Source organism: Pseudoliparis swirei, chromosome 7, assembly GCF_029220125.1.
Source record: "Pseudoliparis swirei isolate HS2019 ecotype Mariana Trench chromosome 7, NWPU_hadal_v1, whole genome shotgun sequence".
In the NCBI taxonomy this organism is placed as follows: Eukaryota; Metazoa; Chordata; class Actinopteri; order Perciformes; family Liparidae; genus Pseudoliparis; species Pseudoliparis swirei.
The window spans coordinates 29,510,825-29,537,109 of record NC_079394.1 but is presented as its reverse complement, the minus strand read 5'-3'; the positions used below and the strand labels follow the sequence as shown (position 1 = coordinate 29,537,109).

At 45.3% G+C, this 26,285-nt stretch overlaps 1 protein-coding gene across 4 annotated transcripts in view; it reads left to right on the top strand.

The window, feature by feature from the left end:
• Positions 1-18,834, top strand: part of arid3c (AT rich interactive domain 3C (BRIGHT-like)) — a 73,909-nt gene extending 55,075 nt beyond the window's left edge. The window contains exons 4-8 of one of the 4 annotated variants that reach the window (XM_056419025.1): positions 6,119-6,302; positions 7,712-7,953; positions 10,234-10,473; positions 12,334-12,423; positions 13,686-18,834. In XM_056419025.1, coding sequence (XP_056275000.1) covers positions 6,119-6,302; positions 7,712-7,953; positions 10,234-10,473; positions 12,334-12,423; positions 13,686-13,846 — 917 coding nt within the window. In that variant the 3' untranslated portion in view covers positions 13,847-18,834. Of the gene's footprint in view, positions 1-6,118; positions 6,303-7,711; positions 7,954-10,215; positions 10,474-11,559; positions 12,424-13,685 lie in introns of those variants that run through there. The other 3 variants (XM_056419024.1, XM_056419023.1, XM_056419026.1) reach the window with 3 other exon arrangements.
• The last annotated feature ends 7,451 nt before the right edge of the window (positions 18,835-26,285 follow it).

Genomic DNA, 26,285 nt, shown 5'->3' with positions numbered 1-26,285 from the left:
TTGACTGCCGTGACTTTTATGTTTCCCTCTGTTCTCTCGTGGAGTCTTTACACAGCGAGCACGGGTTGCTCTTGAAGTTCTGCAGCGGCTGAAGTCCGTGTTCACTTCCTGTCATCATGACTTCCCAGGTCACATAAATGGTGGCGCGACCTCTTTGAACAGATGCAAAACCAGAACACGACATCATTCGGACACGTCTGGCATTCCCCTCAAAGCTCGGTGACCACTCAATGTTTTTTTTAATAAACTTCTTGTTACGCTGCTCAGCTCACGGTAGGAAAGTTAATCATTATTGTTTAACCCTTACCTGACAATAATCATTTTCAGCGACTAAAGCTATTAACGTGTTTTATTCGCCGTGTCATTGAGAAGTACATTACCCACAATGCTGTGTGACAGCAATGTCTCTGATTGGTGGAGCTCATTGTTACAATGGAAGGGTTTGCATCCCCCTACGATGGCTCCTGAGTGTACAGGCTGGATTCAAGAGGGAGGTCGGCACATTTGCAATGGTTTATGGGATCACTCTTAAAATAATGTACACAATCTCCTTTTTTTCCATTTTCCAATAATTTATTTTGCTCAAAATGTCATGTTAAGTCATTTTGGCGTTGATTTGCAGTGAATTAATAACTACTGGGGATGGACCAATACAACTTTTTTAATTTTAGTTTTGCCTGGTTAGGTTTAAACAAGCAAACTAATGAGTTAGGTTTTGGAAAGAATCGCCGTCGAGCACGAAGAACCACAAAAGTGCCACGACTGAAGTGCACAAGTTATGTGACGGAGAGTCAGGGTGGACATACATTGGTGAATTATTGGTGTTTACTTCCCTCCAGCCGCCCTGTGGTGGCAGAGTTAGTAATGTGTGATGGAGAGATGAAAATCTGTCCATAAGGAGAGAGGAGAGGAGAGAGGTGCTCAGTGTATCCTAAGCGTCCATAAGGAGAGAGGAGAGAGGAGCTCAGTGTATCCTAAGCGTCCATAAGGAGAGAGGAGAGGAGAGAGGAGCTCAGTGTATCCTAAGCGTCCATAAGGAGAGAGGAGAGAGGAGCTCAGTGTATCCTAAATGTCCATAAGGAGAGAGGAGAGGAGAGAGGAGAGATGAGAGGAGAGAGGAGCTCAGTGTATCCTAAACGTCCATAAGGAGAGAGGAGAGAGGAGAGAGGAGAGGAGAGAGGAGAGATGAGAGGAGAGAGGAGCTCAGTGTATCCTAAGCGTCCATAAGGAGAGAGGAGCTCAGTGTATCCTAAGCATCCATAAGGAGAGAGAGAGGAGCTCAGTGTATCCTAAACGTCCATAAGGAGAGAGGAGGAGAGGAGCTCAGTGTATCCTAAACGTCCATAAGGAGAGAGGAGAGGAGAGAGGAGCTCAGTGTATCCTAAGCATCCATAAGTAGAGAGGAGAGGAGAGAGGAGCTCAGTGTATCCTAAGCGTCCATAAGGAGAGAGGAGAGGAGAGGAGCCCAGTGTATCCTAAGCGTCCATCAGGAGAGAGGAGAGAGAGGAGCTCAGTGTATCCTAAGCGTCCATAAGGAGAGAGGAGAGAGGAGCTCAGTGTATCCTAAGTGTCCTTAAGGAGAGAGGAGCTCAGTGTATCCTAAGCGTCCATAAGGAGAGAGGAGAGAGGAGCTCAGTGTATCCTAAGCGTCCATAAGGAGAGAGGAGAGAGGAGCTCAGTGTATCCTAAGCGTCCATAAGGAGAGAGGAGAGGAGAGAGGAGCTCAGTGTATCCTAAGCGTCCATAAGGAGAGAGGAGAGGAGAGAGGAGCTCAGTGTATCCTAAGCGTCCATAAGGAGAGAGGAGAGAGAGGAGCTCAGTGTATCCTAAACGTCCATAAGGAGAGAGGAGAGGAGAGAGGAGCTCAGTGTATCCTAAGTGTCCTTAAGGAGAGAGGAGCTCAGTGTATCCTAAGCGTCCATAAGGAGAGAGGAGAGGAGAGAGGAGCTCAGTGTATCCTAAGCGTCCATAAGGAGAGAGGAGCTCAGTGTATCCTAAGCGTCGATAAGGAGAGAGGAGAGGAGAGAGGAGCTCAGTGTATCCTAAGCGTCCATAAGGAGAGGAGAGGAGAGAGGAGCTCAGTGTCTCCTAAGCGTCCATAAGGAGAGAGGAGAGGAGAGAGGAGCTCAGTGTATCCTAAGCGTCCACAAGGAGAGAGGAGAGGAGAGAGGAGCTCAGTGTATCCTAAGCGTCCATAAGGAGAGAGGAGAGAGAGGAGCTCAGTGTATCCTAAGCGTCCATAAGGAGAGAGGAGAGGAGAGAGGAGCTCAGTGTATCCTAAACGTCCATAAGGAGAGAGGAGAGAGAGGAGCTCAGTGTATCCTAAGCGTCCATAAGGAGAGAGGAGAGGAGAGAGGAGCTCAGTGTATCCTAAGCGTCCATAAGGAGAGAGGAGAGGAGAGGAGCTCAGTGTATCCTAACGTCCCCCTCAGCCTCTCAGCCTCTAGCAGCATCTCTAGGTCTTTCCAGGTGAACCTGGTTCAGGTCTCACTATCAGACCATCAAGAGGAAAGTCTTCAGTCTCCATGAGGGGGCGGAGCCTCCAGGACTGAAGGTGGAGCTGGTTCCATAAAAGAGGAGGAGCTTGATACCTGAAGGCTCTGGCTCCTCCTACTTTTCAAGACTCTCGGCTTCTCCTCAACTAACTTTAACAGTGATCCCAGGAGCCTCCGCTCTGCTCTGAGCTCATTAGTAAATGTGAACTTGGCAAACAGTTCAGCTGCTCACCCACTTTCATTTTGACATTCTCAGACGGTTCGGCCTCTGATGAACACACATTATTGGTTTGGGTGTTTTCACGGGATTCATTGATCAGAAGAAATACGGTGATATCCAACAGTACCTCCTCCTCCTCCTCCTCCTCCTCGTCGTCTTCGTTTTGGGAGTTGAACAGAGGTGGATAAACCACCCCCCCCCCCCCCCCCGCCGTAAAAGAGCAAAGTCAATGAGGAGGAGAAATTCTCATCCCGTTATCGGCTCGGAGTGCAAAGTGAGCTCCTCGGCGATGAAGCCGAGCAGAAAGATGATTACTCCACCTTGCTGCTCCACACCGGGCCAATTACAGGCTCCCTGCTCTTTGCAAGCTGAGGGTTAGACTCCGTGCAAAGTGGATTTCTTCCTCCTCCTTGTCCGCCATTGCTCATTGTCATAATGATCCATGGCCTGATGAGATAGTCGGTGCTGACAAAAGGCCTCCATCCTCACTCTTTTATTCCTTATATCTCTTTCAGGGCATCAGAGAGCCAGATACATCACCCTCGGTATTGAAAGCACATACATCTTGTTTTAAGAGGCTTGTCTCTCCTCAGATTCTGTCAGACAAAGGCTGAGGCTTTTTATTTATTGCCTCAATCCGTGTTTGGTTGGCTATTGTGTCTCCAACAAAATAATAGTTTTACAGATTAGCACGGACACACATTATAATCAGTGGTCATGAAGATAAATCTGGAGGAGTGGGAGCTGCTCTGTGTCGGGCTCCATTGTCCCAGCCATCAACGGCGGTTCGATTGGTTACATTTTTAGTTAAGTTCACAAAATATACAGTCAAATATTAATTTGTTTTACATATAAAGACAATAAAAACAGCTCCTGAAAGTTTCTCCTTGACATTCAATTTGTTTTACTTTCAGCCATTATTATACTCTGATGGAGAGATTTAGATAAACATGACTGTATATTTGTCAAATGTATATATATATATATATATATATATATATATATATATATATATATATATATATATACAGGACTGTCTCAGAAAATTTCGTGCGCAAAAAAAAAAAAAATGTCATGCATTCTGAGCCTTTATTCTTGCTGATTATGGTTTACAGCTTAAGAAAACTCAAAATATCCTATCTCTAAATATTAGAATATCATGAAAAAGTATACTAGTAGGGTATTAAACAAATCACTTGAATTGTCTAATTAACTCGAAACACCTGCAAGGGTTTCCTGAGCCTTGACAAACACTCAGCTGTTATAAATCTTTTTTTTTACTTGGTCTGAGGAAATATTAAAATTTTATGAGATAGGATTTTAGAGTTTTCTTAAGCTGTAAGCCATAATCAGCAATATTAAAAGAATAAAAGGCTTGCAATATTTCAGTTGATTTGTAATGAATCCAGAATGCATGACATTTTTGTTTTTTTAATTGCATTACAGAAAATAAAGAACTTTATCACAATATTCTAATTTTCTGAGACAGTCCTGTATATGTATAAGCTATAGAGACTGTAAACAGACTTCAACCATAGTCCACAAGAAATGGACCCTTTGGTTTGTGGACTGATGCTATGAAGACTCGAGTTTTTATTACCATAATTTAATGAGCATCGTTCTGGATTGAAGAAGACTTGAAAGTAGCGATTCAGACCATAAACTCACCATGTGCACCCCTGGTGGTCAGTAGAGAGAATGCAGCTTCAACACATGAAGCATAGACTTCTATACAACCAGAGGAGCCCCCTGGTGGTCAGGAGAGAGAATGCAGCTTTAACACATGAAGCATATACTTCTATACAACCAGAGGAGCCCCCTGGTGGTCAGGAGAGAGAATGCAACGTTAACGCATGAAGCATAGACTTCTATACAACCAGAGGAGTCGCTCCCTGGTGGTCAGGAGAGAGAATGCAGCTTTAACACATGAAGCATAGACTTCTATACAACCAGAGGAGTCGCCCCTTGGTGGTCAGGAGAGAGAATGCAGATTTAACACATGAAGCACAGACTTCTATACAACCAGAGGAGTCGCTCCCTGGTGGTCAGGAGAGAGAATGCAGCTTTAACACATGAAGCATAGACTTCTATACAACTAGAGGAGTCGCCCCCTGGTGGTCAGTAGAGAGAATGCAACGTTAACGCATGAAGCATAGACTTCTATACAACCAGAGGAGTCGCCCCCTGGTGGTCAGGAGAGAGAATGCAACATTAACACATGAAGCATATACTTCACTCTTCAGAACCGGATGTTGCGGTCTTGGACTCCCTTCTGGACCCAGCCTCTGGTGGCCGTCTGAGGAACAACAGTTTTCGGGCATTTAGAAATACGGGCCTCTTTGAGTGAGATGTATGCAGAAGCTGATTGTCGGGGTTACACCGTGACCTTTTGAATGTGAAATAAACATTCTGCATTTACTTGTACAGCTCGTAACCAAAAGATTGCATCACATTGTTGTGAGAAGCAGAACTTCAGACACAGAGTCGGTCGCCTTGAGCTTCGTCTCCCTTCAAATCATTTCTTTGGGCCGACTCATGAACCTCATGTTATTTCATTCACGTCATTTTTTTAAATCAAGCGTCCCCTGCTCACTTTCTTCGCCGCTTCACGTCCACCGCCGGCGTTGTCTAGCGAGGACAGGGGGGGGCGTCCATCTTTTGTTTTAATAGCGCCTCATCCGTCCACATGCCAGCTCCACGAAACAAAGCCGTAATTACTGGCCTTAATTGATGTGGTTTTACCACCTCAGACGATACTTCAGAGCCCCCCCCCCCCTCCCCCGCCGCGCGCCGCTGCTGTTGTTTGCACTTTATTTCTGCCGCCATCGATCGCTATTATGGTAAATCCGATGGGCACAATGGAACTCTATCAGCAAAATGCAGGTTAATTATCTCGGGGTCGACCACTTTGGACTCCTCACAAAGAGCCGGCCGCTCGCTCTTTATTGCCACACATTAAATTGCAAATGAAAATGATTGTCTGACTCGCTTTTATTCTGCTAATAAGGGGGCGGGGCTGGCCGTCATTAATCCAACAAGACGGACTCCCATTATTCCACCGATTTGTATTTGTGAGTTTTAAACAATCCGCTTGTTATTTCACTCCCCGTTAATTACCTCGGACTTTATTGAACGTGTTTATTTTGCGATGGTTTTGTTTTCTGACATAATTAAGATATAATTTCTCTTGTCATAAAATTATAATATAATCAATGATTCTGTTTCTAGTGGGCGAGACAGTCAAAACTTTTCTCTCTCTCTCTCGTTCTATTTCCTGCCGTTAACAGAGCTGTCAGCCTTCTGAGCGGCTGGAGACGAGTAGCCTTATAAGACGGAGCGGCTCATCGACGGAGGAACCAGAGTTAATGGCATTGATTGTGGATATTGTGTTTGCGTCCTGCAGGGACTCCAGTGAATCGGATTCCTATCATGGCCAAGCAGGTGTTGGACCTCTACATGCTCTACAAGCTGGTCACGGAAAAGGGCGGCTTAGTGGAGGTCATCAATAAGAAGATATGGCGCGAGATCACCAAGGGCCTGAACCTGCCCACCTCCATCACCAGCGCAGCCTTCACCCTGCGGACGCAGTGAGTAGAGAAACCCCCAGATGGCTGATAACATCCTCCCCTTCCTCCTCCTCTTCCCCATCGTCCTCCTCCCCCTCCTCTTCCTCCTCATCGTCCTCCTCCTCTTCCTCATCGTCCTCCTCCTCCTCTTCCTCATCGTCCTCCTCCCCCTCCTCCTCTTCTTCCTCCTCCTCCCCCCCTCCTCCTCTTCCTCCTCCTCCTCATATTCCACCTCCTCCTCCTCTTCCTCATCGTCCTCCTCCCCCTCCTCCTCCTCTTCCTCCTCCTCCTCCTCCTCATCGTCCTCCTCCTCCTCTCCTCCTCTTCTTCCTCCTCCTCCTCCTCCTCCTCATAGTCCACCCCCCCCTCCTCCTCTTCCTCCTCCTCCTCATATTCCACCTCCTTCTCTTCATCTTTCTCGTCTTCCTCCTCATTTTTTCCTCTCCCTCCTCCTCATCTTCCTCCTCCTCCTGTCCTCCTCTTCCTCCTCCTCCTCCTGTCTTCCTCCTCCTCCTGTCTTCCTCCTTATCTTTTTCCTCTCCCTCCTCCTCCTCATAGTCCACCCCCTCCTCCTCTTCCTCCTCCTCCTCATATTCCACCTCCTTCTCTTCATCTTCCTCCTCCTCCTGTCTTCCTCCTTATCTTTTTCCTCTCCCTCCTCCTCCTCCTTATCTTCCTCCTCATAGTCCACCCCCCCCTCCTCTTCCTCCTCCTCCTCCTCCTCTTCCACCTCCTTCTCATCTTCCTCCTCCTCCTGTCCTCCTCTTCCTCCTCCTCCTCCTGTCTTCCTCCTTATCTTTTTTCTCCTCCTCCTCCTCCTCCTCCTCTTCCTCCTCCTCCTCATAGTCCACCCCCTCTTATTTTATACAGTCCAATATCACACATTTCTAATTTGCCTCATAAAAGCTTTACAATCTGTACGCATACGACATCCCTGACCTTTGACCTCACATCGGATCAGGAAAAACTCCCAAGAAATAGAAAATAATGTTGTATAGTTGTATAGGGGATGAGGCTCGCAGAATCAGTAACTTCTTTTACATCACTTCTTAAAACCCATTCTTATAGAACAGCTTTTAAGTGATCTCGTCTTTTTATGCAGAAATTTGGTTCCCCTAATTTAGTTTGTCTGTATTAAATTTATTTTGTTTTTAATTTATTTTTAATTTCAATTTATTTTTAATTTAATTTTAATTTTTATATATATTTTAAAATGTAATATTGGTTTCTTGCTCTTCCATTTGTTTTGCGTTGACTCTCTGTGGAGCACTTTGTAAACATTGTTTTTAAAGGTGCGATATTAATAAAGTTATTATAGTTGGAGGACTTGAGTTTTTTCTGGTTTTCTTCCAATCCCCAAAAAAGCCCCGATGGATTTGATTGGTTGACAATGTGAGCCCAGCAGCCCGGTGACCCGTCTCCCCCCGCAGGTATATGAAGTACCTGTACCCGTACGAATGTGAAAAGCGGGGCCTGAGCTCCCCCGGCGAGCTCCAGGCCGCCATCGACAGCAACCGGCGGGAAGGCCGCCGGCAGAGCTACGGCTCGGCCATCTTTAACTACTCCCCCGTGGGCACGCCCTCCTCCATGATGTCCTCGCCGAAGATGCACCTGTCCCACCTGTCCATGGCCAACAGCGGACACATCGCCCAGGTGCCCGTGATCAAGAAAGGTAACGCGAGACGCCGCTCGCCCCTCAGAGGGATGTTCCATCAATAATTCAGAGAGTCGAGACGCTTCCTGAGAAGCTCTTCACTTCCTGTGCTTTATTTATTGTGTATATAATAATACATGCATATTATATAATAACCGTGTATTAAATATACATTGGGAAATGTTTAATAATATATGTATTATTATACATAGTATATGTTATAATTAGGGCTGTCAATAGATTTTTAAAAATTAACTAATTAATCCCACATTTTGAAATTCATTAATCGCGATTAAAAAACAATTTATCTTCTAAAGACTAAATCTTCGAAATGAACGAGTAATCACTTCAGACAGTATTTTAGAAACTCGTTTAATTGTTTGTTTTTTAAAAGACAAAACTTTATATAAAATACAGAGCTGTGTTTTCAAAGAGGCTCCTCCCTATAAAGTTCAATGTGAATACATTTTATTCACATTGAACTTTGTGTTTTGCTCTCTTTTCCCGGCGGGCTTCTCATCCCGGACTGTGGATCACAAATAGTCGGAACGTAAGGGAGATATCATTTCCAAAACTCGTAAGGTAATAACTAGTTTGTGAAAGACCCAGAGAAACACAAATATCCGATGAAGCAAAATCCCGGACGTTTTTGGAATCCCTGCCGGACGCATTTTTTATGTCTCAAAAAGAGGACGTCTGGTCACCCTTTCTTTATGTGTGTATGTAACACATCAAGTCATTTCCTCATAGACTTCTATATAGTCAGACTTGCGTGCGTGATGCAATAATAAGAAGAGGAAAGAGTTAATTCTGGCCGTGATGCAAATAGCTGATCCCAAATATACTCGATCTTTTTCTGTCCCTCTGGAGGATGATTCACTTCCTCCTCACGGACACATTGTCGAAGACAGAGCTTCCACACAAGTTGTTACAGAGATTATTGCGTGACTGTTACAGAAACACGTGTCACAAGAGTGTTTTCATTCTCACTCACGCAACCTGCGGGTAGTCTGGTCATTTCCCCCCAAGAGGAAACATCTTGCAGGACTTCCTCATCTCTTCCAACACGCACCGAAGATTATGAGAGCGCTCTGATTTCAGGAAGGAGACCTGAGGCGTGGAGGGCAGCCGCTCTCAATGTGAGCCGTTTCAGTTGAGCCATTCATGAGATCTTGAATAAGCAGAACCAGATCCACCCCGCGGTAACCTGCATGTGTGGGACCACATCGACAGCTGGACCACAGGCAGTCCAGTCTAATCAAGTCTAATCCAGTCCAGTCTAATCCAGTCTAATCCAGTCAAACCTAGTCCAGTCCAGTCTAATCCAGTCCAGTCTAATCAAGTCTAATCCAGTCCAGACTAATCCAGTCAAACCTAGTCCAGTCCAGTCTACTCCAGTCCAGTCTAATCAAGTCTAATCCAGTCCAGATTAATCCAGTCTAATCCAGTCCAGTCTAATCCAGTAAAACCTAGTCCAGTCCAGTCTAATCCAGTCCAATCTAATCAAGTCTAATCCAGTCCAGACTAATCCAGTCTAATCCAGTCCAGTCTAATCCAGTCTAATCCAGTCAAACCTAGTCCAGTCCAGTCTAATCCAGTCCAGTCTAATCCAGTCAAACCTAGTCCAGTCTAATTCAGTCTAGTCTAATCCAGTCCAGTCTAATCCAGTCTAATCCAGTACAGTCTAATCCAGTCCAGTCTAATCCAGTCTAGTCTAATCCAGTTCAATATAAACTAGTCTAGTCCAGTCTAATCCAGTCCAGTTTAATCCAGTCCAGTCTAATCCAGTCCAGTCTAATCCAGTCCAGTCTAATCCAGTCCAGTTTAATCCAGTCTAATCTAGTCCAGTCTAATCCAGTAGTCTAAACCAGTCCAGTCTAAACCAGTAGTCTAAACCAGTCCAGTTTAATCCAGTAGTCTAATTCAGTCCAGCCTAAACCATTCTAATCTAATCCAGTCCAGTTTAATCCAGTAGTCTAAACCAGTCCAGTCTAAACCAGTCCAGTTTAATCCAGTAGTCTAAACCAGTCCAGTCTAATCCAGTAGTCTAAACCAGTCCAGTCTAAACCAGTCTAGTCTAATCCAGTCCAGTTTAATCCAGTAGTCTAAACCAGTCCAGTCTAAACCAGTCCAGTTTAATCCAGTAGTCTAAACCAGTCCAGTCTAAACCATTCTAATCTAATCCAGTCCAGTTTAATCCAGTAGTCTAAACCAGTCCGCCTAGTCTGAGCTAGTCTGATGACTTCCTGTGTACCTGTGACATGTTAATAGTCTGAATAGTCTTCTTCTCCCCAGAAGAGTCCCTCCTGGGGGGCTGCCTGCCCAGCCGGCTGGCCCTGCCCATGTCGCCCGGCGGGCACCACGCGGCGGCGGCGGCGCTGGAGCAGCTGAGAGGGAAGCTGGAGAGCGGCGAGCCGCCCGAGAAGAAGATGATGACCGTGGCGGAGGAGCAGCAGAGGATCATGCAGCACGCGCTGCAGCAGAACCTGCTGGCCATGGCCACGCAGCTGCCCCTCAACATCAAGCTCAACAACAGGGGTGAGGACGCCAGAGGGGGAGGGGCCTGGAGAGCGCTCTGTGTGGAGCGTCATAGCATCACATGGTGTCACTTTATGTCACACTTTGTGACACGAGATCACAGAGGAGCATGTACTAACCCAAGGACAGCTCGGGATGCTAATGTAGCATGTAGCTAAATGAAATGTAGCATGTAGCGTAGCATGTAGCATGGAGCCCAATGAGAGTACTCTCTATGCTTCTTATCAATGTTTTGATTATTATTGGCATGAAAGACCAAGACTAACTATATATATATATATATATACATATATAGATAGATAGGTAGGTAGATGGATATATACATTTTATATATATATATATATATTTATATAGATAGATATATAGATAGATGGATATATACATTTATATATATATATAAATATATATCTATATACATATATAGATAGATACATATATAGATAGATAGATAGGTAGATGGATATATACATTTTATATATATATATATATACTGTATATATATTTATATTTATATATATATTTATATAGAAAGATATATAGATAGATGGATATATACATTTATATATATATATACATATATAGATATAGATACATATATAGATAGATAGGTAGGTAGATGGATATATACATTTTATATATATATATATTTATATATATATATACATATTTATATAGATAGATATATAGATAGATGGATATATACATTTATATATATATATATATACTGTATATATATTTATATATATATATATATATATAGATAGATAGGTAGGTAGATGGATATATACATTTTATATATATATATACATATATATATATAGATAGATATATATATATATATATATACATATTTATATAGATAGATATATAGATAGATGGATATATACATTTATATATATGTATATATATATATGTATATAGATAGATATATGGATATATACATTGATATATATGTGTATATAGATAGATAGATAGATGGATATATACATATATATATGTATATAGACAGATAGATAGATTTATTCATATGTTTTTTGGTCTCTCTTGACTTTTAAAACATTTCTTTGTCCTCTCCGATGTCTTCAGTCGTGAGCCACGGTCTCTCCACATTACGCGAGCATCAGATATTAAAAAGCACGATGAGGCCTGAGCTGAAACACTTGAAGCGTGAGTCCGATGTGAAGCGTCACCTGAAGCCGGCGGTCGGACCGAGCTGACGGCGCGTCTCCGCCGCTCAGCGCGCGTCATCCGAAGGCTCAACGCGCCACCAGAGAGAGAGTTCTGCTCCGGCTCGCCACGAGCAAAAGAGAAGAAGAAAAAATCATAAAAGCGTGGTCCGGCCGCGGCCGTGACACCGCCATAAGTCACACACGGGACGTAATGACGGAGGCTTAAGGAAGAATAAGGGCCCGTCTGCTCCAGTGTGATATCATTCCTGTCTGCATCGCCGCCTCTCGCATTAGTCATAATAGTGGGGCTTTGCGCTTTGATACGGGGGAAAGAAACCATGAGAATCTCTGGCGGGTTAATTCCCACGCTGGCCGTCTGGCTCATAAACACCGTCATTTAAAGATTACCACCCCAACACTGTTATTTGTCTCCGCCCAGACGACGCGTTCTGATCCCACTATTCCGTCTCATTTATTGTTATTATTATAAAAAGGGGTTGTGTGTTTTTCCCCTCCATCCATAACGGACATGTGCAAATGGCCGTAACCTCTTCTGACAGTTCTTCTTCTGCCCCCAGAACTCTTTAATAAAGCTCTCCTTATCCTGTCACCCTCTGAGTGATCGCTCCTCCCGCTCCCTTTCTAAATGCTCATATTGAGTTTTTCTCCTCTCTCCCCGTTCTCTTGACAGATGACAGACAAGAGACCGCATTGAACCTGTCTACCAACGGCATTAGCAGCATCAACATGTCAATAGAAATAAATGGAGTTGTCTACACAGGTAAATAGAGGCGCCGTTTGCTGATGTAATTGCAAAGGCAGGAAATTCGATAAGTGATAGCGACGCCCGGCGCTCGGTCCTCCACGCCATGTGATGTCTTTGCTATAAAATCCATCGTAATGAAGTGGCAGTCCGATGGAGTTAAAAAAGTTAAATATCTCAAAATTGGGCCTGTGGAGTCGAGGTCGATGGGGCTTATTGTCTTATGTGTGTGTGTGTGTGTGTGTGTGTGTGTGTCCTGAGGTAATTACCGCCTCTCCGGCTGTGAGCCCGGTGGCCGTCACATCGCATGCGAGGCCAGTCTTCGCGCTCTGACCTCAGCTGTCAGTTATTTTTACTCACTTTCTGGCTTCAGATTTCACATTTACACGTTTTTACATCATTGTCACGAGCGACAGATGTGAGCGACCGATGATGAGTATAAGGGCGATGAAGAGGCGGTGTTAGACTGGAGCTTTGAGTGAGAATGAGCTGAATATGCAAAGTAAGCAATAAACAGAAGGATGGTCTGAAGTAAAGTAAACTTATTATATTATAATATTACAATAAAGGCATATTATAATAATGATTCCCTCAAAGAGGAGGGGCTTCACTCCAGAATTACTACCTGTGGTCCTGTGAAGTCCTTTCATCCCAGGATAAACTATTCCCCCTCCATCTCTGAATATAGAGCAGCCAATAGGAACGCTCCCTTGTCTGGAATGACCTGTGATTGGCCAAAGTCTCCTGAGGCCTGGTCCAGGTCCAGGTCTAGGTCCAGGTCCAGGTCCAGGTCCAGGTCCAGGTCCAGGTCCTGTTTATGACCTTTAATGAGACCACGGTCCTAATTCTTATCTCCATATGCAACTCATTGGAAGTTTACATTTCCAAATTACTCAGGCGACATTATTTTGGGCCGAGTTATGAAACGTGAAGCACAGCTAAGGGGGTCAGACCTGTGAGGGGACCAGTGTGTGTGTGTGTCTGTGTGTGTGGGCGGGGGGGGGGGGGGGGGTCCCGGTTTGTTTTCTTTGCGATGCTCTTGAGGTGTTGATTATTTGAAAGGACTTCACTTCATTCTCATGAAACTGTAGTTTGTTTGAACTAAACTGTCTTGAAGGGATGAGTGAATGGGCGGTGCTGTGACACCGTCGGTACGGTGGCCGGCGAGGGCCAAAACCTTAAAGGAACAAATGTTTACGGCCGTGCGTTTTGCCCTTCGTCATCCTCCGTACCGGCCCTTTAAGAAGAGGCCCGACTAACGCGTGACCTTTGCTCCTCAGGCGTCCTGTTCGCGGCCATGACGGGACGCCGCGGGAGACACGCCCACTGCGCCGCTCAGGGGAAGGCCAGCCCCACACAGTTCCAGCCCTCCTGCTCCTCCTCCTCTTCCACGACCTCCTCCTCTTCCTCGCTCCACGGACACAGAAACTCCTCCCCCTGACACTCCGGGCCCCCCCTCCCCCCTCCCCCCCTCCATTCTCTCTTCTCAAAGACACCGAGCGGTGGGAGACATGCAAGTTGTTTTTGAAGGCGGTTTTCTCTCCAGGCCAATCGGAGTCCTCGGAAGGTCAGATATCGACAGGCCCCGCCCCCTCCCTCCCCGCTCGGTGTGACACGTGATCCCCTGTGCGTCGTCAAAGACATCCGTTCCGCGTGGAACCAAAGGAAGATTCCCTCTTGAGCCCCATTTCAATCCAAAGACGTCTTCACGGCGGACCTCAGAAAACTCTTTACAGCTGATACCAAAGAAAGGGAAACCGTCCGTCTCCGGGCGCCACGCATCCGGCTTCTAAAGGGAGCTTAAAGCGCCGGGGATCACACCTGACGCTTGTTGGCGAGAAGCGGCGAGAAGCGGCGAGCGCACATCCAGAGTGGAAATCCTCCTGCATGACGTCGATTCACCTCGATGGCTCACGTCCAATCAGACAAGTCGGTCCATAACGTCTCAGAGAGCTGCCTAGAAACAGTCACGCCCCCTTTAATAGGTCAGCCAATCAGCTGCCCACCTAGCTCAGTCCCCTGGGGGCCGGCCCACACTGACCCCGTGACCCCGGACCATCAGACCGACTGTGACGATGAATTGAGCTCATTGGTTGACGGATATGCACCAAATCAGCATTTTATGAAACGTGGCATTCACTTCTTCTCACTCCCATCTCACCTCTGGCTGGACGGGTCAAACCAACGCGGGACCCCCCCCCCAGCAGACCGCTGTCCGTGTCCCTGAGGAACCCATGATCTTTATGTCTACCTTAGTTTTCTTGTGTGACTTTTGCACTTAGCTAACGCACGTTACGGAATATTCATATTTATTTTAACGCAACAAATATACTCAGTGTCGCCCCCAAACCCCACGATGTGTTCATCTTTGGGATTTTATTTTGAAAATACACCGTACGTATGTATTGAGCGGCCCCCGTAAAACTGGGTCCAGGGGGAACCGAGAACCAGAGCCGGGGTGGGACCGGTTGGGAGTGAGACATGTTTTATGACTGGTGCACAGGAGTAAATACAGAATGATAATATCAGGAATAATCAAACGGCTCAAACCTGAGAGCTCAGAGCACCCGACTGAAGATGTACGACTTTGATTATTTGCTGTTCTCAGAGTTATTTTAGAATAACTCCATCAATCAGAACCAAGAGGGATAGATAGTTGTCCCCGTGAACCCGACACAGCCGACCTTTGACCCCGACCTCGTGACCGAACACGTGTTTTAAAGTCGACGTCGACCACGCCGTCGTCGTCCTTTTCCCACCTCGCTCCATCGCTCCATTTGGACACGCCCACTCACAACGACGCACCAAAGAATTTAATAAACCTGTATTCCACAGAGCGGCTGAGATCGATGTGATGGAAAGCGGCGCCGCGGTCCGGCGCTTTCCTCACCCGTTACGGTAAATATTGCGATCGACGTCGTTGCTCCACCGAAAAAAAACAGGCTCAACCCCAAAAGAAGAAGAAGAAATGAAAACAGCCCCCCCCCTGCAGCGCACGAGGTTGCGTCGTCTTTTCGGAGAAATGTCCCGCAACGCACGTTGAGCAACGCCGCGTGGACCAATCAGCAGCAGCCGTCGGTTCACGCCGCAAATAAAAAAATAGAAAGCATAAAAAAGCACAACGCTGACGTGACAGAGGGGGGGGGGGGGGAGGTAAGAGTAGAGCACTTCAACCCCGGAGGCAGGTATACAGGAAGTGATGTCATCAGTCACGGTAGTTTTATATTGTTTTTGTTTTTTGTTTTTGAAATGCACTTGTGTCTAACATCAGAGAGCTTCTTCTCCCGCTTTCTTTCTTTCTTCGTTTTTCTTCCCCCCTTTTTTTTCCTTCTCCTTTTCATAAAAATATATAACATATTTTTCTTTTATCGTGGGAACCGGTTTGAAGATATTATTCGGGGGCTTTTGAATCGAGTCTGCTCGAGCATTTTAATTGCAGATTTTATTTATTGTGTTCTTTTCTCTATTCGACCTGCAAACGTTGCATTCAGGCTCCACTTCGTTGTTTTGAAAACTCTTCTTTAAAGAGTTTTCCGCAATGCAGATACCTCACCGTCTACCTGTATATAGTCACAGTAGGAAGACAAGAAATACCTCACGTCTTTTGTTTTGTATTGTACAGCCACCTGGAAACCAAATGTTTGAACTCAAGAGATCACTGGACCTTTTTTTTTCTTTTCCTGTCATATTTTGTATGATTATACCAAAGAAGGGAATATTTTATTGACACACATCTACCTCATTTGTCACAGACTGTGCCAACAAGCATGTCCACGATCTTGATTGCCAGTGTATTCATGGTGTTTCATATCCATGTGTTTGTGTGGACATGCAATGATTTGAAGTCTAACAACAACAACAACAACAATGGATTAGACAAAAGAATCAAGCAACATGTTCAAAGTGCTTTTTGCTGTTTTTTGGTGTTGTGCCGGCGCAACAGAACCTTCGGTGGGACTGGATCTGCAAGAAGACGCTCGTGGAGGAGGAAGACCCGAGGACGACGTCACGCTCCTCGAGATATGAACATCGTAAAGACAGTTTTCTTTCAGGTTTGCTCGACGTCCTCTCGTCCCCGCTGACGACTGGGAGGTGCAGTTGAAAAGCGAGTCGGTGGACATTCGAGTGGAGATTCTCTGGTTCTACATTCAAAGTGAAATATATCTCGTATCTCAGAGACGCATCACGTCGGCTGATAATCAGAGAGAAGTGTCCCACGTCTCCATCGACCCTTTATCGACAAAAGACAACATTGAATCGACTTTTAAAACAGATAAAAGTCTATAAAATACTATAAGGCAACATTGTTGCCCTTTCCAGGGCGATGCCGATGAATGCCGACGCGGGGTTTCGGGTTATGAGTCTAAACACGGCCTCTCTCGTTTCCCCGTTACACGATAACACGTCCGGCTCAAGGAGTTGGTCCCGACTCCACGAGAAGCAGATTTAAAGGTTTCCCTTTGTCGGAAAAAAAAATACCCGCGTGTTTATTCATGAATAAACAATATATTGGATTCATTTCATCTCTCAAGCATTAATATCACTCGTATCTACCTCATGAACTCAGTATCGCCACAGCTCCGCAGTCGGGAAGGAGCTCGACTCCACTTGCACAGAATGAATCCAGTGAATCCAATTTATTTAGCGAGCGCATTAACGCACACGTTGGATCTGAACGACCTGCTGACCTTTCACGTGGCTCTCATCCCCGTCCGACCTTCCACGCAAGATTGTTCAAAGTTCTCGACCCCCCACCCCCCCTCCCCTCCCCGGGGCCAATTTTACTGGCGTTGGAGCTAATAATATATTGTGTGACTGTGTATTAATAGTGACCGTTGAAAAGATGTGTTCAAACACAATCGGCGTGCAGCAGAGGACAATCGGCCGAGAGCTTTTACTTGAAATTGTGTTCTTTAACAATCAGAGCGCGGGAAGGCCCGAGGACCCGAAACATGGAACCAGGACGTCGGCCCCCCGGTGGTGGACTCGGGTACTGGTTCCTCCAAACTGGACCAGACAGACGTTCCTCCGCCCTTCAGCAGAGTTGCCAAGTGGGAGAAGTATTATTTTAGGGTTTGTTCCGGGACACGTTAACTCTCCAAGGTACAAAAGAAAAGGACTCATTCATGATGTGGCGCCCTGTCCGTCTTTATCACGCCCAACTGCTGCACTGCGGAAAAGGACTTGAGTTGTATTTGAGTTTTTTAAGGGATACGAGCTGCTTCTCTCACTTCACAACTCTCTGTCGCGTGGCCGGCGTCCAGATTCTGACTCGGATCCGATCCCCTGGTCTCCGTATCTCGATCAAACACGGCTACAGATATTAAAAAATACAAACTCATGTTGCGGTGGTCTTCTGGGAGACTGTTGGTTCAACAGAGAAAAGGGGGTTGGGCCATTCCCTGTGTCATCAGCCGATTGGTCGTTGGCGGTCAACATTATTCAAACGGGCCAAACCTCAACCAGAATGCACTTGGTTAGCTTCAGGAAAAGATGGTGGTTTGGCTTCAAAGACCCACGTTGGTTACAGAAGGCCAGTTAGAACATACGGCCTCCTGGGGGTCAGTCCCGTCTCCCTAGAGGTCGCCTTCTTGTCGGGCCGCCATCCCAACAGATGACCTGTTGACCCCACTGAGCCACATCCATGAGACCCATATAGAGTCAACTCAAACAAAGATCGAGTCCATTAGTGGGGACGAAGTCTTGGGATTCTTACGTTTTGTTGTATTTACTCGTTAAAAATCGCAAAGGACATTACATTGCCCACCATCGTGCAAATTTGTACTTTGAAGCCCCTCCCCCCCAAAAAATAAAATTAATATTCAGAGCAACACAAATGTCTGTGAGGTCTCAAGGTCGTGATGCACAGGATACCCCCCCCCCCCCCCCTGAAGGACCAGGGCTCATCCAGGCCAGTATCCATGTTCTACTTCCCTGACCCCACCCCCCTGTACATACTGCTGAATGAACACTTTCGGGTGACTGTTATTCTGGCATTCTTCTCACCAAAGAGTTTTTTCAAGTCGTGACCACGCTCATGTGATTTTAAATTGTTTTTTTGGGGGGGGGGGGGGGGGTCATAACCAACAGCAGAGCAGACGAGCGAAAAGAAAGCGACGGCTCTGCATGCGAGAAGAAAAGAAAAAAGAAGAAGAAAATAATGGACTTGTGTAATCAAATGACATGTTGTTTACTTTGTATTATGCTATGCTGGTAGTTTTTAGACACTAATCGCTTTAATAGCTGTTTATGACGCTTTCAATGTTTCCTTTTCGTTCATCTTGGATAAATCCAGTGCATTATGGGAATGCTGGATTGTGGTGCTCAGGGGTTCAACATTTACAAAAAAGAAAAAAGAGGTGAAAGAGATTTTTTTTCCCCGTTTTGACTTGTGGCGTATTTAGAAATAAAAATGATGCTTTTAACTTCCGCGCAACGTTTCCTGCGTCGTTCTTGTTCTCGCCGCTTCATAAATACCTCACTCTGAAAATGAAAGTTCACATTTGAAAATAAAGTTTTTCTTTGAGAAGTTTTGACGGATGAAGGTCAGACAGTTATTACATCACATCACGTGTCATTCAGCTGACGCTTTTATCCAAAGCGACTTACAATCCTGTTACATTCATACGCCGTAGAGCAGCTACACGGAGCGACTCAGGGTTCAGTGCCTTGCTCAAGGGCACACCGACTAGGACGGGGATTGAACCTCCAACCCTGTGGTTGAAAGTCAGACCTGCTACCCACTGAAACACAGTAAAACATAAAGATTGATTGAGATGATACAGATTTAACAAAAGAAAATTATTTGACTTGATGATGAACATTATCCATTAAACATTGTGCATTAGGGAGATATACAAATAAATATACAAATACATATATATAAAAAAATATACAAATACATATATAAAAAAAATATACAAATAGATATACAAATAAATATACAAACAAATATACAAATAGATATACAAATAGATGTACAAATAGATGTACAAATAGATATACAAATAGATATACAAATAGATGTACAAATAGATGTACAAATAGATATACAAATAAATATACAAATAGATGGACAAATAGATATACAAATAGATGTACAAATAGATATACAAATAGATATACAAATAGATGTACAAAAAAATATACAAATAGATATACAAATAGTTGGTTCATCCTAATAACAGAGGTTTTTAAAACATGTCAAGTATGTAATATAATTAAAGATTCATCAGCACCGTGACAATAAAAGTGTCTCAAAACTCTGCTACTGCTGAATGGCTCATTCAAAAAAAGACAATAATCAGATTGTAAAAAAAAAGAAGAAAAAAAACCAGATATTTAGAACACAACTCATGAGGTTTCAGGACTTTTGCTGAGGAGAATTGGAAGCTCCCGTTCAGCCGACGGAGCGGTTTGCCTGAGCGCAGCATTAAGCCGGTAAAATGGGCTAAAGATCGGTTAATTAAGGTTGAGGATCCTGATGTAATTAGGAGCAGCGAAAGATTAGTGGCTGTCGATGGCGCGGCGAAGGATCCGCAGGTAATAGACTTATTATTGTGGCCGGCTGAATGCTACTTCATACCTCTGAATAAACAAAAACAAATTAGGAGCGGCGGTCCGATAATGGGTTATCTTGTCAAGGGGCTGACAGAAATCCATGCCCCTATAACACAGTGTTAATTTTATGCACCACTGACAAGCACGCCGCTAATCGATACGGCCGCGATAAAACGAGGCGAGGCATCAATCTGCGGTGGAGGTGAGAGAAACGTGGAACCGCCGCTGCTTTATTTCGGAGAAAAAGAAAAATGGAACCGGCGGCTCGACATGTAATGAAGAGCCGGCGCGCGGCGCGTGACGACCGCGAAGAACCGACGCAGCAGGAAGGACGCCGAGTGCAGGAAGTAATCAGATTACCTTTTCCCAACGGACTCATTCCACACACCGCTTGACCACGACTTCTTTCACGTGATATTTGGCTTTGCTTGAGGATATCAATCAAAGGAAAATATGAGGTTTTAGTCGGGTTCCCGTTACGCTGACAGGTTGCGGTTATTCGCGTTATTCGCGCCTACAGGGGGCGTGGCTTTATACTTTATACATCCGAACATCTAACGCCTTCGTGTTTGGGGCAAATCTTTCGCTTTGCCCTCTTCGCGTCATTCGCGTCGCTCGCCGGAAATTTGCATCAAAATTTGGGTCGAAGCGCAACCGTTCACGTCCGTGCGTTGACTCGGCGTGGGATCTACTCACGCAAACAATTTGCAACGCAGCATCGAAACCTCGATGCTCGACAACGAGTCTCGTCCAACTTACCGGAACACATATTGAAGCTCGAGCGTGGGCACAAATTCCGGGAAAAAACGCGTTCGGCTCAATCGTTTTCTTTGAAGGATTATCTATGGCGGCAGGAAATGATCAAAGACCAAAGAATCCAACCTGACCGACGACCTTCAAAACTTTCAAAGAGAAGCTAAAGTGGAAGGAGCTTTGAAAGCTGAACTCTTCGAATCCGTCCGAAGCGTTCAGGGGGAGCGACTTCAGTTCAACGAGATGAACGCCGTTTAAACTACGAGGCTGAAGACAGACGCTCTGGAGGCCCGGCGTCCATCAGGAGGGATCGTTACTGCTGAGGGATCCAAGTGGACGCTGCTTCAGGCCCACCCACTGAGACGCTTCAATCACCAGGACGACAGTGAAGAGTGGACCGCCCGACGGGTCAGCCCTTTTCCCACAAGGAAAAAACACCGACGCCAGAATTCATCTCCGTCAAAGACTTTCCTCCTGATGTCTGAGAGTGAGACCAGAACCAGGTCCACCTGGAGAGACCTGGAGATGCTGCTAGAGGCTGAGAGGCTGAGGGGGACGAGAGGAGACACTGAGCTCCTCTCTCCTTAAGGACACTTAGGATACACTGAGCTCCTCTCTCCTCTCTCCTTATGGACGCTTAGGATACACTGAGCTCCTCTCTCCTCTCCTCTCTCCTTATGGACGCTTAGGATACACTGAGCTCCTCTCTCCTCTCCTCTCTCCTTATGGACGCTTAGGATACACTGAGCTCCTCTCCTCTCCTCTCTCCTTATGGACGCTTAGGATACACTGAGCACCTCTCTCCTCTCCTCTCTCCTTATGGACGCTTAGGATACACTGAGCTCCTCTCTCCTCTCTCCTTATGGACGCTTAGGATACACTGAGCTCCTCTCTCCTCTCTTCTCTCCTTATGGACGCTTAGGATACACTGAGCTCCTCTCTCCTCTCTCCTTATGGACGCTTAGGATACACTGAGCTCCTCTCTCCTCTCTCCTTATGGACGTTTAGGATACACTGAGCCCCTCTCCTCTCCTCTCTCCTTATGGACGCTTAGGATACACTGAGTTCCTCTCTCCTCTCTCCTTATGGACGCTTAGGATACACTGAGCTCCTCTCTCCCTCTCTCCTTATGGACGCTTAGGATACACTGAGCCCTCCTCCTCTCCTCTCTCCTTATGGACGTTTAGGATACACTGAGCCCTCTCCTCTCCTCTCTCCTTATGGACGTTTAGGATACACTGAGCTCCTCTCTCCTCTCTCCTTATGGACGTTTAGGATACACTGAGCTCCTCTCTCCTCTCTCTCCTTATGGACGCTTAGGATACACTGAGCTCCTCTCTCCTCTCCTCTCTCCTTATGGACGCTTAGGATACACCCCTCTCCTCTCCTCTCTCCTTATGTACGCTTAGGATACACTGAGACCCTCTCTCCTCTCCTCTCTCCTTATGGACGCTAGGATACACTGAGCCCTCTCTCTCCTCTCTCCTTATGGACATTTAGGATACACTGAGCCCTCTCCTCTCCTCTCTCCTTATGGACGCTTAGGATACACTGAGCTCCTCTCTCTCCTTATGGACATTTAGGATACACTGAGCCTCTCTCCTCCTCTCTCCATGGACGCTTAGGATACACTGAGCTTATACACTGAGCTCCTCTCTCCTCTCCTCTCTCCTTATGTCTCCTTATGGACGCTTAGGATACACTGAGCCCTCTCCTCCTCCCTCTCTCCTTTATGGACGCTTAGGATACACTGAGCTCCTCTCCGATACACTGAGCGCCCTCCCTCCTCTCCTTATGGACAGGATACACTGAGCACCTCTCTCCTCTCTCCTTATGGACATTTAGGATACACTGAGCTCCTCTCCACTGAGCCCTCTCTCCTCTCCTCTCTCCTTATGGACGCTTAGGATACACTGAGCCCTCTCTCTCCTCTCTCCTTATGGACGTTTAGGATACACTGAGCACCTCTCTCCTCTCTCCTTATGGATGCTTAGGATACACTGAGCACCTCTCTCCTCTCCTCTCTCCTTATGGACGCTTAGGATACACTGAGCTCCTCTCTCCTCCTCTCTCCTTATGGACGCTTAGGATACACTGAGCTCCTCTCTCCTCTCCTCTCTCCTTATGGACGCTTAGGATACACTGAGCTCCTCTCTCCTCTCCTCTCTCCTTATGGACGCTTAGGATACACTGAGCGCCTCTCTCCTCTCCTCTCTCCTTATGGACATTTAGGATACACTGAGCTCCTCTCTCCTCTCCTCTCTCCTTATGGACGCTTAGGATACACTGAGCTCCTCTCCTCTCTCCTTATGGATGACTTTTCATCTCTCTATTGCACATTACTAACTCTGCTTCCTCATTGGAGTCCTTTTGACTTCACGGGCCATTGGACCCGATGAGACGTCATAGATCCGTCTGCCTGATGGATCATGGAGGTCTGGATGGTGGAATATGCCGACTACCAACTCTTCATCCACTCTGTCGTATTCATTGTGTTGTTCCTGTTTTAATTTGTGTGTAATGATTCCTTCTGGTCATATGACATCTATTGTTCTGTCCATCCTGGAGAGGGATCCTCCTCTGTTCTCTCCTCAAGGGTTCTTACCTTTTTTCCCCTGAAGGGTTATTTGGGAGTTGTTCCTGATCCGATGTGAGGTCAAAGGTTAAAGGTCAGGGATGTCTATGTGTACAGGTTGTAAAGCATTCTGAGACACATTTGTAACTCTACAAATAAACTGAATTGAATTCCACGGGGATCAAATGAATCAGCAGTAGTGTCTCTTTTTATTTCCTAGAGTTTTGGAAACGTCTTTGTTTAGTTTATTTATTTTCATTTTGAATCGAATCAACACCTCCCCCGCTTTTAGGATAAATTGACCATTCAATGTTGTTTAATGTTGTTCTTTCGGTATCAACAAACAAAACATAAAGTGCCTCACACTTAAACTTGTCTGGTCAAATGACCAAAGGCAACACAAGGGTTAAGGGACTCGATGATACAATCGAGAGGCATTTGGACAATTATTACGAACAACACTTACATTTAATATGCTCTTCTTTTGCCAAATAAAATCCATTAGCCGGTTAATGCTGTAACTGCCATGTCCCATTGACACGTATCCATGGTGATTAGTGCGTCCTGTCCAGCACCCCTCACTCTGTATACCACATGGCCTGACAGTGACCTAAAGGAGCCCGTGCGTTGGTAGCGACGCCCTCATGTGTTGTTTAGGAATTAGTTTTTGACAGATAAAATCAATTAGCCAGTCAATGCTGTCACTGCCATGTCTCATTGACACACATCCATGGGAATTAGTTCTGCTGCCAGGACATCAAATCATTTGAAGTCAAGTCTTTATCGCACAAATGACAATTTGAGCCACACATCCACTTCCCACGAGGGGCAGCAGCTCATTCTCACGTGAACGTCTTCGTCAGACGTCACCAGCTGTTGTTGTTGTTGTTGTTTTAATAACCCATCAATATTGGAAACACTGAAGTCCAGCCTCTCCTATTTGCTTCCTCAGTGGCCATTGATTGTGATGGCGACCTTTGACCTGGGCAGTGGAATCCTGGCCGAATGAAATGACCTCGTCAGTCAGGGAGGGATCTGCACCGCCGGTCCGAACGACCGGACGCCGCTCCGTCGATACCAATTAGCAACGACTGCACGGCCGACGCGTCTTAGCCTAGCTTAGCACAACAGCTGGTCGCCAGAGGAAACGGTTTGCTATTGCACAACATGGATATTAAGGATTTATTGCATTGCTATATGACAACAAATGATCTTAACCACTAACTAGCATATTCTGGAGCTTTAAACTCCATCACATGCTCTTCATTTAAAAATGTTCTGGATGATGAAGACAAAAGTTACCTCACAGAATTAGTCGAAATTACCACAATGTGCATATTTAAATAGTCTTAGATAAGGCTTCATAAGTGTCTTAATGTGAACAATCAACTGTATCTATAAGTTATATTCTTTTCACCTCTAGTTGGCAACAGGTGTGTCACTTTACAAAACATCTCTGAAAAGGAGGTTTTCTCTAAATTGATAATTTTTCCGATTCCACTCCTACATCCATCAAACTTTACGCTTTCATTCCTAAATACATTCTGGAGGTTTCTACAGAAGGGTTTGTTTATATATCACCCACAGCCGGAGTTACTCACTTAGCATTGTGTTCTTAAGAACATGTGGACAATGAAACCCGGCTCCGGACCATTTCTTGAGTCCACTCTGAACCTCGAGTCAAGGCCTCTGGTCTCAGACTCCTTCAAACGACTCCTCGTGTCGCCACTATACGTTCCTCGCTTTGCATTACAAATGTTAAAGAACGCGCCCTCGCCGCGCCCTCAAGGGGATTGTTGCAGGACGAGGACGGAGGAGGAGGCCCTCGACCCGGCGTGCACCTGCCCAACGCGCCGACCGGACCGGAGGATACGGGAGATCTAATATGCAAATACGGCCAGAGGAGAGAAAGAAGACTCACAAAGAGGCAACGTGGGCCTGATGCCTGGTCTGCTGGCGGCCTGACAAACACAGCTGGGGCTCTGCTTTGCCTGACAAATAAATGGAGTCGGAGCCCCGTCACGGCCGCTGCTCCTCCACAGCGCGCACGGCGGCGAGCGCGTCGCTCGGGGGCGGCGGCCGGAAAAGAGACGGCGTGCTCTCTGCATCCGTAGCCACGCCCCCACAGTGACGTCACGGCGAGCTGACACAGGTCAAACAACTTTATGATTTTGTTTTTTTGAGTGATGTACTCATCTACACACAGTCAGGGCAGGCACTGTGAGGAGAGGGAGGGCAGGTAGCCATCGACGTAGACATATATATATAGATATAATTAAATTAGCAAAAACTTAAATGAGCTGTATATTGATGAAGCCATGGCGCTGTCCGTGGCCCTGAAGTAGCACACATATGTAAATTGTGTATCTATGATATTTTGTAGCCTTTATGACCTAAAGAGTCGACTTCTGTGTTGAGTCGTGTCACCTTCAAGGTCAAAGAGAAAAGTAGTAAAGCTTGTGTGTGTGTATATATATATATATATATATATATATATATATATATTATAAATACATATATTATATATATGCATATATATAAATATATTATAAATACATATATTATATATATGCATATATATAAATGAATAAATAAATACATTATAAATAAATATATTATAAATATATATATATATATATATAAATATATTATAAATACATATTATATATATATATTTATATAGAGATATATAGAGATAATATGTAAATTACTGTCGTAATGAGGAGTGGGAAACATCAGAAGCACTTCCGATAAAATAATGTCACTGAAATCATAAAACAATATTATATTGCAATTAATTATTCTTTTTTAACTGCGGATTATGCAAATGATCTAAAAAGAGAAAGTTTGTACTCGTTCATCTGACTTCAATCATATTTTGTCGTGTTTTAATCAAGTGCTTCTTCAGCGCCATCTAGTGGCAGAAGAAGCACTTGATCAAAACTTTTCATTTGTATTTTTCAATATTAATAGTGTGTGGCATTCTTAGCAT